This window comes from Cervus canadensis, chromosome 5, assembly GCF_019320065.1.
Source record: "Cervus canadensis isolate Bull #8, Minnesota chromosome 5, ASM1932006v1, whole genome shotgun sequence".
In the NCBI taxonomy this organism is placed as follows: domain Eukaryota; kingdom Metazoa; phylum Chordata; class Mammalia; order Artiodactyla; family Cervidae; genus Cervus; species Cervus canadensis.
Window position 1 is genome coordinate 8881345 of NC_057390.1, and position 17163 is coordinate 8898507.

Below are 17163 nucleotides of genomic sequence, written 5' to 3' on the forward strand. Positions count from 1 at the left end.
TGAGGGAAGAGGAGGATTCTCAGAAAGAAGCAGCTCACTGTTTTGCCTGGAAGTGAAGCTGCTGGGGGAATGTCAGGTGCAGGAGCATGTCCTGGTCCTCGGGGGTTGCACCCTGAGTGTGTTACACCCTGAGTGAGCGTGTTATACCCTGAGTGTGTTACACCCTGAGAGTTCACAGGCAGGTTGGCTGGAACTCCCTCCTGTGGGCACAGCCATGCACCTGTCTCCAGGTTCCTGGGAAAGTCAATAAAAACCATCTATTTTACAAACTAGTGAGTAAGATGTACATATGTAGTGAATGAAGTGTGAAACAGTACTAATAAGTAAATTCTTAAACAGTAAAGGTTGTTTTAAGTAAGAGGAAATGAGAACCTTACAGTTTCTCAAAGGACCACTGAGGAGGATTAAGGGGCTCCATGCTGGACAGCCCTGCTCATCTGTCTTTCTTACCCAAAGTAGATGACTTTCCATCTCCTTAATAGCCACTTACCAGTAGAACTTGTGTACTTCTCAGACATGATTTAAGCTTTCAGGAGCAGAATGAAAAAAGATAGTAAAGGAAGTGACCTGAAACCTCTCCACCCAGAACACCTTTTCACATCCCTTGAAACCAGAGCTCGGGAAAGGGTGTGAAACACTTCGAAAACACTGTAAGCTGTCACAAACATTCAGCATTTATTGAAATTTTCCGTCAGCTCTCCCCACTACAACCTTTAAGATAAGGTTCCTCATCGCTAAAAGCTACACTGGGAATTTAGAAACCTCATTTATATTTCATAACTTGCCTTACAGTAAACACTGGAGTATTGCCAGAATATTTCTATAATTCAAAGCAAGTATATGGCCACAGATTAAATTTTTACCCAAAGAAGAGTCAAATTAAGGAATAAGTAGATTATTATATACTGAAACTGTTCTACCCAATTAGGGGGGAAAAAAGTTTAAAATGTGAAAAAAAAAGAAGTTATTCTAATCCTGATAGTGTAGGGATAAGCAGGATTCATTTGCCTGGCTCATGTAGAAATTCTCCAGTTTATTTTAAGTGACTTAAGTAACTTCTGGGTTCACGCAGCAGCCCCAGAGGGGTGTGTGTGTCCACTTATGTTGTTGCAGACCCAACTAATGAACGTTCCAGGGACCTGGAGCCCCGGAATTCTTCCTTAGTTTACGTCCTCCCTGTCCCCTGGCAGCGCATGTTGGAAACTTTTGAAGCAGCACTTAAAGCGGACGTAAAGCAGTGACCCCCCCACAGTGAGGTATTACAGAATTCTGCTTCACAGCTGCGTTAAGGGCTTCCTTTTAGAACGCGACAGACCAGGCTGACCTGCATCTGCGTGCTGTTCTCAGCCCTTTCTTGACGTGCATCTGTGCGTGCTATGCGCTTCAGTTGCGTCCAACTCCGGGCGACCTTTTGGACTGTATGCAGCCCACCAGGCTCCTCTGTCCATGGGATTCTCCAGGCAAGAATAGTGGAGAGTTACTTTGGTAACTAATTCACTAACAGAATCTGCTGTTCTGGAGGTATCTTTAATATACGTTTTCCTCACATGTGAATAATTACTGTTGTGGATCTTGTATGTTCTAAGTGTAACAATTAGGAAAGTCAATTTTTAAAAACCAGTTCAACTTACTGCCTCTGTTGATTTCAATCAGATCACTTCTTTTATAATGATGATTATTTTTCAAAATATAGGATGGAGCTTTAGGTAGTGAAAATGTATGGTATCGAGTCACAAGCACTCCTGTGTAATTACTCCTGGTGTGTACTTTCCCAGAGGACTTGTCTCTGTGACCTATATGTGAGACTGTTTTGTTTGTGCTGAATAGCATTACATGAAGTGTACCTGTATAGCATACTGTGTTCATGAACTGACAGTCATGGTCTCCCGTGGAAATATGTCTCTTGGAACTCTAGATAAATAGCATGATGAAATCCATGAGAAATGAAATATATGTACGTTTATTCCAGTTGGTTTTGTATATGCCAGTAGCCAAAAAATTTTGAGAAGATTGTTATTTAGGAAATTTATTTTCTGTGATTTTTTTTTTTTCCAAAAAACATTTTAAAGTCTCTACTGTATTGAACTAGTATCTAAGATGATAATTATTGTTAGTTGTATATATTTTGTATATCAAAAAATAAATATATATATACAGACTTTTTCTGTACCACCCTCCTAAGAAATGTTATTTGTTTGCCCTTCCTAAAATTGGAACTTCTACATGATTAATAAACCAAAACAGATTTGGGAAGACTAAAATTAGTTTTCTTTAGACTAAAAATCATATTGCTCATGCTCTTGGAAGAGTTTAGTTTAAGCATTTCTTTTTTGCACCCTGAGCATCTGGTATTTTCAAATTAGGCACCTTCTAAATGCAACTCATACATTATGGAAATCTGATGACATGAGGGGTGGATAGACTGGCTTTGATTTTATGAAATATTAATCATAGCTGTGATTAATGATTCAGCATTTCACATGTGGGTTATTCCTGTCATATTTGAAAATTATACCATTAAATACAGTATATAAACTTAGCGTAGCTGGGGTCACGGCTAATCCTCTAGCACCCCTTAAAAATTAAGTGGAAATTGAACAATAGACCAGAAGCCAGTCCTGATAATCTGTGATGTTGACAGTGCCTGGCGTATTTTATACTCTCGAGGATTTTCTGATGTAAATTAGTACACACACACCTCTTCAGGGAGCTGAAGCTGTAGGGTGTACTTTCCAGACGACTCTTGTCTCTGAGTAGCCAAGACAGACTCTGAAGAGCAGGTTTATTATTTAGAAGAGAAAGAAAGGTAGAAACAGCATGCACATAAAATGGTTTCGCTTATTTGACACCCAAACACCATACCTCATCCCTGTGTCCATTTTTGGCTGTTACTATAGGCCAGGCACTGTGCCAAGTACTTTACATATGTTTTCCTAAATATTTAGAGAACTGAACGAGGAGCTTTAATGTGAGCATTATATAACTTGATGGATCACAACTGTCAAAGCACATCTGAGCCACCAGGGAAGCTCCATAAATGATTAGAACTTAACCGTGTTCGAAATTTGATGTATACCTTCATGGATGGTTTTTCTCACATTCGACATTTTTTCTGGTGATTTTACATACACTATTTATGCATTTTTATGGAGCTAAATATGAACTCCAGAAGATAATAGCAGAGTGAAAAGTTTAAGAAAAATATGGATTTAATGTAAAAATTGCTAAGAAGTCACCGGCAAACGATGGCAACTTGAGCAGCCCAAACTGTGACGTGAAGCTTACCTATGAAGCAGGTCAACTATTTTTGTTTTTGTTGCCTTGGTTATTCCAGAAAATTAACTAGGGCTTTAACAAGCCGGGTATGTTAGTTGCTCAGTCGTGTCCAACTTTTTGTAACCCCACGGACTGCAGCACGTGAAGCTTCCCTGTCCATCACCATCTCCCAGAGTTTGCTCAAACTCATGTCCCTTGATCAGTGATGCCATCCAAACATCTCATCCTCTTTTGTCCCCTTCTTCTCCTGCCTTCGGCCTTTCCCAGCATCGGGGTCTTTTCCAATGAGTTGGCTCTTCGCATCAGGTGGCCAAAGTATTGGAGCTTCAGCATCAGTCTTTCCAATGAATATTCAGGGTTTATTTCCTTTAGGATTGACTGGTTTGATCTTCTTGCTGTCCAAGTTGTAGAGGTAGTTATTTTTAATCTGGACAATAGAATTGAATTAACCTAATTTCTTTCCGTAGTTCAGGTGTTTAGACCCAGACTTCAGTGTACATTACTTAGGGGTATGGTTCTAACAGATCAGTGAGCCCTTGTCAGAGGTTCCTCTTCCGGAAGTCTGGAGTGGAGCCTGAGACGGTGCATTCCCGACATGGTGTTTGGCTTTGCTGCTGCTGCTGATGGGGACTTAGCTGTAGAACCTCTGACTAGTTAGTGATTCTTCACCATGTCGGAGATGCTCAGCCGGCTTCACAGTTTCTAAAAGTGACTGCTTTTCTTCTTCTCTTCTAAGTTATCAATTCTACGCTCCTTCCAAGAACAAACAAAACACTCTCAGGAGTCTCCCAGCCACAGGAAATGAACTTTGTCCTCGTCTCACCATTCCTAGCCCACGAAGTATGATCTGGGCTTTTCTCAACTATATTTATGCAAATCAGAGGTGCAGTCCTTACAGCCTTTCTTCCTGCGTCTGCCCTTTCTTCCTTTTTTGCTTGAAAGAAATGGATTCCTGAGAAGAGGTTGCAGAAATGAAGATGATAAAATGTAAGCACTGGTCAGTACAGAGGCAGCAGCCAGGGACACGCCTATTCTTAGAGCAGACTCTTTATTGGCAGCTTTGACTATAAAATAGTGCTCTGATCAGCACCCACACAGGGTTGTCCCCCAGACTGGAGATTATTAAGACTGTTTGAAATACAGACAGGCATCTCTGTGAGTACAAGTTGTGTCTTCTGAGATTAGTAGACGCTCTCATGATTTAAGCAAGAAAAAAATATGTCATCTCTAGTTCATCCTTTGAACATGTCTGTTCCTTAGATTAGTATATTATAAACAAATACGCACATGAAATTAGTATGAAATACACACAGAGTCAACATGAGTCTTCAAATAGGCTCAGTCAAAAAAAACTGGGAGACACTTGCATTATTCTGCTTGTTGTAAGCTCATTTCCTGGAAAAATGTATTTTATTAATCACCTTTGTTGCCAGAATATTGCTTTTTTACAATTCTAACAAAATGGTAAATTTCCCCTACTTGCGTTACAGTTTAACAGGTGGCACACATTTGAAGTCTTTGTTAGAAAGTAAATAATAGAAATCAAATAATGAAAAGTAAATATTAATAGAAAACTTTTAAAGACACAGACTACATGGTGAAGACTTAACTATTACATAAGTGTTAAATATTAGAAAAGTTGTTCAGTGGTAAGTATAATTTTCACTGGTATTTCTCCAAGTTTAAAGGCATATTGCTATATAAATTAGAAATTTTTTAAGGAAAGCTTTTGGTTCTGTTTGAGGAATTCTTAAGGCAGATAAGTCATTTATAACTTTATTTTGTGTTTAATATCCTCACTGAGTTAGTTGTAAACCTCTTATAGAGTTATTTAAATTCAGTTGAAGTGTGTCACTATGCATAATACTAAATTCTCATTGAAATCACCATTCTTCGGTTTGAGTGAGAAGTAGTATTGTTGAAAAGCATTTTCAGCAGCACTTGCCGTGCAGCTGTGACTTGCGAATTGAGGAGGGGCGCTTCTGAGATGAGGGGGACTCAAAGGGAGGTAGAAAGTAGTGGTGAGAATGTGCTGTCTCTGGGATCAGCGTGTGCTTTACTTGCCACAGGAAGCCTATGGAAAGGTGCTCCATGTAGAAGAACGCCAAGACCAGCTGCGAGCCAAAGGTCTGTTTTCAGAAAAACCTAAAACCAAGTAAGTTCTTCTTTGCATTAAAATACTAACTAAAAACATACCACTTGTCATTGGTGTTTCTTAGGTATTACATAAAGCTTAAAAAATGTGTTCATTATTTCAGCATTAATCATTATAATTCCAAATAATGGACAATGTTTTTTTGTTTTGGAGGATATAATTATTAAGGTTATTATTTTTATATTACTTCATTCCAGATTTATTTTAAATGGCACTTAATTACTCTATTTGAATATTATTTCTTCAAAATTTTTGTGTTGTACACTTATGTGCTTATGTATATATGTGTATGTATATATGTGTGTGTATATTTTATATATTTTGTGTTTAAAGATTTGTGCGTCCATTTAGCAAACAGTGATAGACTAGATCCATCAACTTGACCCACTGGTTTTAAATTTTGAACTGGTTAGTCATATATTTCCTCCTATTCAAAAGACATAAATTTTTGACCCAGGTGGCACAGTGGTAAAGAACCTGCCTGCCAATGCAGGGAGGACGCAAGAGATGTGGGTTCAATCCCTGGGTTAGGAAGATCTCCTAGAGAAGGAGTAGCAACCCACTCCAGTGTTCTTGCCTGGAGACTCCCATGGACAGAGGAGCCTGGCGGGCTACAGTCCATGGGGTTGCAGAGACATGACTGAGCACGCACAGCACAGCATATTCATGTGTTTTATTCAAAAGACCCAGGCTTTGGAACGTAGCTAGTTTTAACTGTAAGTACTACCCCTAGCCTTTGCTTTGTATTCATCACTACTTTAGTCCACTGACAGATTACTGTGCTTCCGTAACCTCTCCTGTCAAACAAATTATGAAAAGCAAGCTCAATTTGAATTTTTGAGAAATCTAGTGACTTGAATATCCAGCAAGTTTCACAGTGCCAAGTCTAACTCTGCCAATGGAACATTTGCTAGACTGGATATCTCTTCTAAAGTAGACTGAGGAAATGCAGTAACCCATCTCAAAAAATTATTCACTTGGATATAATTTTACAGCTGTGTAATATTAATACAAAAGTGTGTTCCCCCATCAAGAATCACTACCACTTGTGGGATCTTTCATGATGTAACTCGCATTGCATGGTTAATTTAAAAGAGAATATATGTGAAATTTTAACAGAGACCCGATTGGCAGCAGATGGCTGATTAAGGAAGAACTGGAAGAAATGTTAGTAGAAAAACTGTCAGATCAAGACGTGAGTAATTAATCTTTTTAATTTAAGGGGACCTGTGCTGTAAGATTGTAGACAATTGCTATATTAATATTTAGGATCCTAATAGTAACGTTCCTCAAGAAGCATGTGTTCCTAAGACAGTTTTCCTTTAAAAAAAAAAACAAAACCAAAACATTTGGAGCCGATTCTGTCCGTAGGCCAGGAGGGTGGCAGCCTAGAAGACCTGACCCTCTCCTGCAAGTGTGCTGGTGGTCTCTCTGCTTGTTGTCTTGGGGGGAGCATGGCGGGTGTCATTTTTTACATCCTTCAATAGAGTGGGTGTTAATTTTACAGGCCAATGATAAACATAAGGAGCTGTTACAGATGCAATAGGAAAGAAACGAAGCATAGGGTTCCCTTCCTGCTTAGCAAATGCAGTGTCTGTATGGCCAGTTCTTAGAATCGGCAAAACTACCAGTGTCAGGATCACCTGGAATGCTGGGAACAAAATGTGGTTTCCCATGATCCAGGCCTTGCTCAGAATTTCCACCGGCCTCACCCAGGAATATACATTTTTAGCAGGCTCCCAAAAGCCTATAAAGATGGTGATCCTTGGTTAGGTCTCAGCCAGATTCTTATTTTGCTCAGTGTTCTAGCATATGCCAAGATTATCAGAGGAGATCTGATGTTTTAAATATATTGATGTTCTGGATTTAGATTATTTCTAGAAGATGGGAGTGTAGATAAATTTCACAAATTATTTCGAGAAAGGTTTTTTCCCTCCCACGGCAGTGGCTGACATTGTTAGTACCTTGCCACTGTGTAGATTTTAAATCATGTACTTAAATTTCTCTTTTCTTCATTTAAGTGGTTACAGAAATTAATGTGTTGGAAAAGTTGCAATTTGCTAAACTAAGGTGTTGGACATGGTGAATGATAGAGCTGAAATTAATTTCTAATATCCTGACTGCGAAGTCAGTATTGCTGCATTCGATGCAGCTGAAAAAAATCTCTCTTTTCCTCTTAACTGACTGCATCATTTCAGTGTTTCCCATTTCCTGGTTGCTTTCATTTTTTATGAAATAACAAGTTTGTTTTCATTTTGGAAATATCCCAAAGACTTTGTTAAAGGTGTGCAGCCATGAAAACAAAACAACCAAATATATAGGCTCATCTATTCATCTATCTATCTGTAAATATATGGGGTCTTTGTACTTTGGACTGTTGGATAATGGAAGAAATCCTGAAGCTGACAACTGGTGTTAAGATGAAGGAGGCAGGAGTGGTCAGTGATAGCTCAGCTCATGATCTCGGTGCCAGAGCACGGCCATGTCACACCTGTCGTTGCCTCCTTGTGGGTCCGAGGGTGTCACGGCGCATCCAGAGGAGCTGAGAGCAGCTGGGGAGGGGCAGCTGTGGATGGAGGCGACGGGCGCCACCAGACTCGGTGCCCCAGTACCTCACCCTTCCTGAGACTGCTTCTCTTGTGACTTCCTTGGAGGCAGTCATTGACGTAGCCCTTGGAATCTTGCTTGTGTGATTTTTATATATTTCAAATCATTAGTGGCAGGTTTTCACTATAAAGGCAGAGGTCATGAAGATGAGCCTGATTTTTAGGGTTGGCAGAAACATAACTCAGGTTACAAAAAGCGGGGTCTCATGCTCTGTGCTCACCAAGGAGGTCAAGTGTCGATTGCTTCCTTCTGCATAAACACTTTAGAGTGATTACTCTGGCTTCTAATTTTAAGGGTTAATACCAAGTTGTTTACTTTCTAATCACATGTTCAAGAACTATTAAAAAAATGCACAGAGTAGCAAGGATAATTTATTTCAAGAGGTTGCCCTTTAAGTCAAGTATCTCTTGAATTTTTAAATAGCTTGATTGTTCAGTTTTAAAGGAAATCATAAACATTAAAGTAACACAGCTTGAACAGCTAAAGATATATTTGCCAAGTGTATTATGAAATATAATTTAAGAGGTACATTTTCTCAAAATCAGACTCTCCCCATTTTACTGTGCGAACTCACTGGAAATTATTTATGAAGCTCCTCTTGATAGCAATTCTAGTAAAAGAGTAGAAGTCACACTCAAAGATCATCTAAATATTTTTTTGAAACGGAATTTAAATTTCACTTTCTTGTAATATCCTAATTCAGAGAAATGGATTTTTCTTTGAAAGGTTTATCTGTCTTTGTTTCTTGAAAGAAAAGATTGAGCACCAGAGGTGCCCGGGGAGAATGCCACGCCTGCACGCTGTTTTAGAAGCAGCGCAAGTGTCATCCTGTCAGAATTCATCAAGAAAAGCAACACTGGAAAGATCAAGTATATAAAAATAGAAAAAACTTAGCAAATGCAATTACACTCCCATCTCCTAATGAACTTTTATTGTCTGCAGTACACACAGTTCATCCGGCTGCTGGAAAGGTTATCAGCCTTGCCGTGCGATGCAGCCGAAGAGGAATTTGTGGGCAGGTTCCGCAGGACAGTGACTATTCAGTCGAAGAAACATCTGATCGAGCCTTTGCAATATGATGAGCAGGGCATGGCCTTCAGCACAGGCCAAGGTAACGCGCCCTGGAGAGGAGGCGCGCCCCTGAGCGTGGGGAGACCGTGGGGGTGTGTGTGCTCTCGCCCTTTGCTGTTCGTTTTGTCCGTTTGTTTATTTTTGCTGTTGCTACATTGGATTTCCGAGGTTTTAAGAGTCTTGTTGACGTTTTGAAAACCGGAACCCTTTAATGTCCCAAGAAAGGATGTGGACACATAACCTACACAATCACATTAGCGTTTTGTATTTTCACATTTTCAACTGGTGGAAACAGCAAAGTGTTTACCACCACAGAGCTTTCTTACATACACTGAAAATGTTCAGTGAATCTGCCCATCAGATTCCAAAACTACGAAACCTGAAAACTTTAGGTCCTCAGTTCACATCTTCCTTGTAGATGCCCAGAGCCATTTGACATGGTGTCATTTTAAAGAATTGAGCTATTAAATGATCCATCTGCAACTCTAAAAAGTTTAACATCATTTCCTTTGTCATTTTCAGTTAATATTTTCAAAGAAGTGTGACCTTCCCTGAGGATTCCTTTTATTTCAACCTTTTATTCCTTTTCTTTTACTTATACTTTATTATACTGTTAATGTATTGTAAAAATTTACAGTTGAGATTCAGGTATATTCTTATTAATTTAAAAAAATACTAGGTGAATTCATTTTTTAAAAATAATGTAAACAAATGTGAATTACTTGGTTGAAACTAGAATCATTGTAGTATTTCTAAAATGGGATCAAAGAACAAAATCACCCCCATAATAAGTTCATTACATCAATTATAGTGTAGTTTGCCTGTTTTATTTTTGTTTGGCATGTAATAATTATAGAACTTTCTATAGAGAGTTAGATATTGTTACTCTGGGGGAAGGAAATTAATGTAGTTTTGCCTCACTCAGAGCCCTGGTCTTCAAAATGTTCACTGAGTAGATGTCTTGTATTTTTCAAGGTAAGAGAAAGACTGCAAATGCGGAGGCGGTTGTTTATGGCCACGGAAGTGGGAAGATAGAAATAAATGGCGTCGACTACCTGCTCTACTTCCCAGTGACCCAAGACAGGTGAGGTCTGCGTTTGGGTTTGGCCTTTTGATTTTAAAGGAAATACGCTTGATGATACATCCCAATCAACAAGGCTTATAATTTCCTTATGTTTGCCTGATTGCTTCTCTTTGTTGTTTAGTTGCTAAGTCATGTCTGACTCCTTTGTGACCCCATGGACCATAGCCTACCAGGCTCCTCTGTCCATGGGATTTCTCAGGCAAGGATGCTAGAGTGGGTTGCCATTCCCTTCTCCAAGGGATATTTCCAACCCAGGGAACAAACCTGCGTCTCCTGCATTAGCAGGCTCATTCTTTACCACTGAGCCACCAGGGAAACCCCAGTCCAGGTTAATTCAGATGACTAGTGGAGTGATCATTTTTAGCTGCTCCCCTTTGGGTGTGGTTTCCTGTCCTCATAGACTTTGGCTGTATTCTGGGTACCTGCCTCCTGACTGCAGACCCCGCTTCCTGGGGGTTCTTTCTCACCTCGACCACCCTGACGCAAGTGCTCTCATATCTCCTGATTTTTTTCTCAATTTTGGTCTCAGTTTCTTTATGCTTATAAGCATTTGCTTGGGAATCTTAAAAGCTTCAGGAATTAAAGCAGATACATGTTTACGCTCCCAAACGCGTAGGTGAGCAGAGCTTCCCTTAGTAGCATCGTCACTCCCGTCACTCACCCTCAGTGAGGCAGGGTGTGCCACTGCACCCGGAAAAAGAGAGACCGACCCCACTCTCACGGGGTCTGAGTAGCCAAAACAGCAGTGTCTCTGCGTGTGTTGTGGCTCCTATAAACGACCAGAGTGTGAGCATTCTGCAAAGTCGTGTGTATATGCCGCAAACCTAACTCCACCTCTTATGATGTCCTCAGAGAGCAGCTCATGTTCCCCTTTCATTTCCTCGACCGGCTTGGGAAGCACGACGTGACCTGCACGGTGTCGGGAGGCGGGCGGTCGTCGCAGGCAGGTGCCATCCGCCTGGCCGTGGCCAGGGCCCTGTGCAGCTTCATCACCGAGGACGAGGTTGAATGGATGCGCCAAGGTATGGCTCGTTTGAGTTTCTGTGAGCCCTGGAAAGTAATAAAGTGTCATCACTTACCTTTTCAACTAGAATTTAGACAGGTCCGGTTTGCCTTCCATGCAAGTTCGTTGTTTTTTTCCATGCCTTTTAAGTCAAGTATGTGCAAAAGCCATGGGTATGTGGTAAGTGAAGTTTTGCCTTTGCTGTGTGGCCATTAAAAGTACTCTAACAAAATACATGAGCCTGGCACACAGTGAGAAGAAGTGGTAGTGTTGGAAGAGTGAAGAAAACAGTGAAGAACTCCAGCCTGTGTAATACTTATTATAAACACATCAGGGCTGGAGGCTGAGTGACTCGTAATCACGCCTGAGGACTGGGAGAGTGGAAGCCACCAGCAAAACTGACTTTACTCTCCCAGATTGCAAGTCTTGAGCTGAGAACACAACCCTAAGACCATTTTTTTTTAAGATCTTGAAACAAAGTCCTAAGAAATACTGTTGTCACACAAATGTATAAGTTTCTTATCTCAAATGTGTTCGTGAAGTCATACGTTACTTGTACATAATGGAGACCAGAGGTAGAAAAGAAAAACCTCCTGGATGGTGAAGTGTGTGGAAGTGTAGACCCCTTAGCGTCACAGTGTCTGTAAAACTTCCACTTCTGTCACGGTAAGCGCGCCAGGCGGCTTTCCTTGCAGTGACTAGGGATGCCACACAGGAGCAGCTTTGTCCTCAGTTGAACAAGTTTTAAAACCAAAAAGGAATTGATCATAGCTCTCAGAGCAGAAGACAAGCAGACTCAAATAATGTGCCTGGTGTTTGTCCCAGAAATCAGGAAGATAGCCCCGAAGAGGGAAAGCACGCTGCTGTCCTCAGGTTTATGTGAGGCGGGGAGCTGGCCGCGGGCCCGGGTGCTTCCTCTTAGCCCAGGAGCTGTCGGTTCACGCGATTCACCTGCCTCCCTGCATTTTCCATGGTTCCTAAAGGCGTCTCCTTTTATGCTGCAGCTGGACTGCTCACCACGGATCCCCGCGTCCGGGAGCGGAAGAAGCCCGGCCAGGAGGGCGCCCGCAGGAAATTCACCTGGAAGAAGCGCTGAGGGTCCCTGGCGGGAAAGCAGAGGGGTGCCTGGGGACCAGGGCCGGCTGCGGCTGCCTTGTGAGGTGACTTACTCTAAAATGCAGTGCTGTGAAGGTCGCCTTCTAAGAATAATTACTTAAAATGTTTCAGCTTTGTTCTGCTGCTTCACTTTTAAAACTTTTTCAGAAGAGAGTTTTCAAAGCATAACTCGGACTCCTGGCGTAGTCAGTCTGAAAGGAGCGGTCAGCCAAACCCAGCAGGAGGCCTTTCTCAGACGGGAGGCCCCAGCCCACCGGTCTGAGCCAGGAGCCGCGCTGCGGACGGGGGAGCGGCACAGGCCCACACTCCGTCCTCCCCGCGCGTCGCTTTTCCAGGCAGCCACACGTTTTTCACAACAGAGGGGCAAAAAGCCCGCGGGGTCGCTGATGCTGGCAGGCCAGCCTCTCCCGGGGCCTCTGGCAGCCCCAGTCCTGTGTTTCTATGAGCTTGACTTCTGTTTTTCTTTAAGAGTCTGTGTATGAGTGACACCACGCAGTGTTTGTCTTTCTCTGTCTGGCTTGTTTCACGGCACAGTACCCTCCAGGTAGGCTGCAGACTTGCAGTCACAGGAGGAATCAGCTCCGAGGCTCTGGGCTCGCACGATGCCCTGGGGGTCCCTCCCTGACACTGGGAGCCGAGGGCGGGTTTGGGGTTCTGTAAAGGACAGTGAGTCTGGTCTTCGTGTGCAGCCCTGGACACAGCGGACAACGTGGTGAGAGGGCCTGGCCCAGGGGGAGCAGGGGTGAAGGCCCTGGGCGTGATCTCTGTCTGTCTGGGAGGGGAGGACACAAGTGTCCACTTCACCTTCCACATGTGATACAAGCAGTTTTTGTTACGAACCGTTTTATGATAAAAGTAACTAAAGGACCGACCACCGTGAGACAGGATGTAGGGCTCAGGTGTGGCCTTGGGTGCGGGGGGTGCACCTGTGAGATGGGGGCATAGCAGCCCCTGGCCCAGGTTTAGGGGGTCAGGACAGTCCAGAGGCCTGCCAGGCCCCAGTAGGTGCACGGTCATCATGGGTGGTGATTCTCATCAGGAAACCCACCCACCCCCGACCCCCATATCCTCTATCGTTCAGTTACACACATATGCCGGGGTCTCAGTCTAGATGGGCAGGGGGAGTCATGGTGTGAACAGGCAGTATCCTTGAAAATGAAGGATGTTTCATTGCTTTGGCCCCTCAGAACAAACAGAAGCACGATGCTCTGGACGGGGTAGCTGGACGCTGCAGACCCAGGGCCTCCACGTCTGTAACGACGTCCAGGCTACACCCCACTTGGCAGCCCCAGAGACATGGGTGTGCAGCCCGTGTACACAAGGGAGGTGGCCAACCACAAGGACCTCTCAGAGCCCATAAGGGAAGGTCGGCCCCTCGCGTTTGCACAGTGCTGACACCAGGCACCCTGTCATGAAGGCTGTGACCCTTTCCACCAAATTAACCATCAAGGGGGGCTTCCCTGGTGGTCCAGTGGTAAAGAATCCGCCTTCCACTGGAGGGAGGGCACACGGGCCTAATCCCTGATAGGGGAGCTGAGACCACACATCTGGGGGCCTGCCAAGCCTGCACACCACAACTCGAGAATCCCAGGCCCTGCAATGAAGACCCTGCACAGCCAAAAAAATAAATAAAAAGTTAAAAAATATCATCAAGAGCCATAAAAATCAACATCTCACAAAAATACCGCCACCTTCTTTGGTGACCAGCCTTGGGATATAGAAATTTTTCTTATTATTTGTAAACCCTTGGTTAAGACAAAATAAACTCATTAAACACATTATTAAAAATTGGAAGTCGTCTTTGAGTGCTAAGCTGTAAAAACTCCTGAGCTTCGGCACTGAGCAAGATCTTGTCAATTTTCTTCTGTCATTTCTTTAGAAAATATAAATGACCGTGGAGGTGCAAAGTGTAGGAAAAAAAGAATTCAAAGTCATATCACTGTATTCCTTCCTTCAACTCAGGCCGTTAGTTTTTTAAACAAAGTGATAAAATTCATGTTTTTTAAAAAGGAACCATAGGTAGAATTAGGTTTCTCATTAGCGTCAGAAGACACTTATGGGTCATGATGTAATGGACCGAGGGCCGGCTTTAACTTTGTGTTTCTAAGCACCTGGGGGCCTTGCTGTCTGCAGGAAGGGCCCCTCCCAGGCTTGCCAGTCCCTGGTGAAAGTAACCACGTGCCTGCTCCATGCCTTCCAAGCAGTCACTCCTGGCCTGTTGGATTCCTCACACCTGATAATGATAAAACCCAGGTTTTACCGCGGGCCTCGGCCTTTCGGGCTCTGTCCTGCGTTAGCAGCGTGGAGCGTCACAGTCTGGCCTTGCTGTGTTGGTGCTTTTTCATACTCAAGTTTCGTTCATCAAACGTTTACTTACCACATTATAAACACCAGCCAGACAAGTTCCTTCTAGGAAATTTTCTTTAAAGGATGGGAGGAGACCCCTTCATGAAAATGGTAAATTCCTGTGCATGCATGCTTAGTTGCTCAGTCGTGTCCGACTCTGCAGTCCTTTGGGTGACAGCCTGCCAGGTTCCTCTGACCATGGGCTTTTCCAGGCAACGATGCTGGAGTGGGTTACCATTTCCCATGAAATCATGGCTGCTTAAAGCGTCCACAAAAGTTAGGACCACTTTTGGATCCTCTATGAAAACTTCTCATGAGAAATGCAAATTTATTCCTTTTTCATTTTCCCAAGACCTGATTGAAACCTGCCCGGCCTTGCAGGGTGGGGTCTTCCTCTCCATGTGGAGAATGAGGGGTTCACCTGAGCTCTCCTGATTGAGTCTCACCTTCCATCAACCTCTCCGCCGGAGATGCCATCATCACTGTTCCCTCCCAGCTCCCCTACTATTACTTGAATTTTCCTTCTGTGATTTCAGTACGCTACCTTGAAGTGAGGGGCAGGTGGTGGAGGGACATTTTTCACAATGGTGATTAATAAAGGAAGCAGAATATTGCAGGTTGTTTATATGAGGAACGCAGTTGCAGGTTGCAGAAGCCCCAGACTTGGACTCCACACTGAAAAGGAGGGTCTTGGGAGGCTCTCGGGGTACGTGACCCCTGAGGGAGGGGCTGGGCAGGCGTCCTGCAGGGCAGGAAAGGGGCTGTGTCCCCGGTCTCCGGGGCCATCAGCTGCCAATCCAGTGTCTTGCTTTCCTGCTCCTTGGGGTTCTTCCCACAGACTAGGGAGCCAGGGTCACTTGGGACCGAGGGCCATCCCCACGGAAGCCGTGGTGGAGTGGGGGCAGACCTGGCAGACAGCCCTGTGCCTGGAGGTGGGACCTGTGCGCCAGGGTCCGGCCTGGGTCCCTCGCTTCAGGGCTGTGCAGAGTGGTCTGGGTCCCCTCACCCCCGCCCCCAGGCTCAGCCCTGCCTGCAGCCCCCCAACCAGCGCCCGCGGGGTGGCCGACCCCCGACACTGCCTCCAGTGTCTGACCCTCCACCCAGCCGCACTGCCCTGCCCTGCCCGGTGCGCACAAGTGACCTGGCCGCTGGCCCCCCATCCGCCCACCCTCAGCCCAAGCTTGGCGTGTGGGGCTGGTCTGTGCGCCTGTCTCCTCCAGCAGACGCGGGCTGTGGACTCTGCTGCCTGCCCAGCCCCTGGCTCGCAGGGGTCTCGGGAGTGAGCAGGCCAGCTCGGGGAGGGCCGTCGCTGCTGACCCGTCGTGGGGTGTTTCAGACGACTCAGGAGCTGGGCCCGTCTGCATGTCTGCCCTGGATCGTCCATCTGCCCGCAGCGTCTTCACTGGGGCCCCTTGGGGTCCCGCAGGACAGGGGTTACAGAAAATGCTGGATGGAGTTCCTGTCCTCCAAGCCGTGAGTTTGCGTCTCTAATTAGAGACACACAACAAACAGAGAAAACAATTAGATGGCAATTAGGCCCTGCTGGGAAATGTCGACTGAGATAATGACTCGGAGCCAAAGATGGGCCGCCCTCACCTGGCAGGTTGCCTCGGAGCCTCTGCAAAGCCTGGGGTGGCAGCTGCTCAGGAGACCACTGCCCTCTGTCCCCACGGCCTCTGCCCTCCAGCCTGAAAAATGGGGCAGAATCCTGGCGTTCCAGGGCTCCTTGGACCCCTCAGAACCGGAGTGAGACATGGGGCAGTCTGCGGCATCTAGCCCTAGTGAATCACTGTGCCTGGCCATTTGACTGGAAACATCAAAACTGCACAGAGCAGGAGGTGGGCCCTGCCCAAAGAGCAGCGGTCAGAGACCACCTAGTCGTTCCTGGCAGTCGCCCCCTGCACACCACCCGCCTGCCTGAGGAAAGAAGTGACAGGAAGTCGGTGCCCACTGTGTTGCTGTCTGCTGCTGTGCCCTGGGCGTTCCCGTGTCCCCGAGGTGGGCTGGCCTCGCCGGGCTGGCTGGCTTCCTGGTGACGTCCCTCTTCCAGGCCCTCCTGGATCTGGCTTCACTTCGCTCTGACCTGGCTGCCCACAGGCGGCGGCAAGGGCATCGGTGAAATGTGGCCTGGCGCACGGTGAGGGGGGGGGCTCTCCCAGGAGGCCTCTCTGCACACAGATGCTGAGCAAGCTGGAGGCCTGCACGCACGTCGGTACCAGGGGCTCTCTCTCAAGATGATGCAAATTCAAACCGTGAAACTTCCAGTCCAGGTGGGAACCATGGGTCCACGTGGGAACCAGGCTATGGGATGGAAGCACAGGCCCCTCGCCCTGGAGAGACTTCAGGTAGGAGACTACCATTGAGGGGAGGAAGGAGCATCGTCAGGTGGGCGGGAGCTTGGGGCTCGTTCTGTCCAGCGGTCACCAACCAGAGACTCCCCACACGGGCACCAGGAGGTCAGGGGCCGGCCTCGGGGTCCCACTGGGGTGCCACCTCTGACACCTG

The 17163-nt window shown here is 45.3% G+C and overlaps 1 protein-coding gene across 1 annotated transcript in view; it reads left to right on the plus strand.

Annotated features, from left to right (window-relative positions):
• The window catches only part of MRPS9 (mitochondrial ribosomal protein S9), a 37795-nt gene extending 23695 nt beyond the window's left edge, over positions 1-14100 (plus strand). Inside the window, exons 6-11 of the mRNA XM_043468056.1 lie at positions 5346-5431; positions 6551-6626; positions 8981-9149; positions 10085-10193; positions 11046-11215; positions 12201-14100. Coding sequence (XP_043323991.1) covers positions 5346-5431; positions 6551-6626; positions 8981-9149; positions 10085-10193; positions 11046-11215; positions 12201-12292 — 702 coding nt within the window. The 3' untranslated portion in view covers positions 12293-14100. The remainder of the gene's footprint in view (positions 1-5345; positions 5432-6550; positions 6627-8980; positions 9150-10084; positions 10194-11045; positions 11216-12200) is intronic.
• Positions 14101-17163: the final 3063 nt, after the last annotated feature.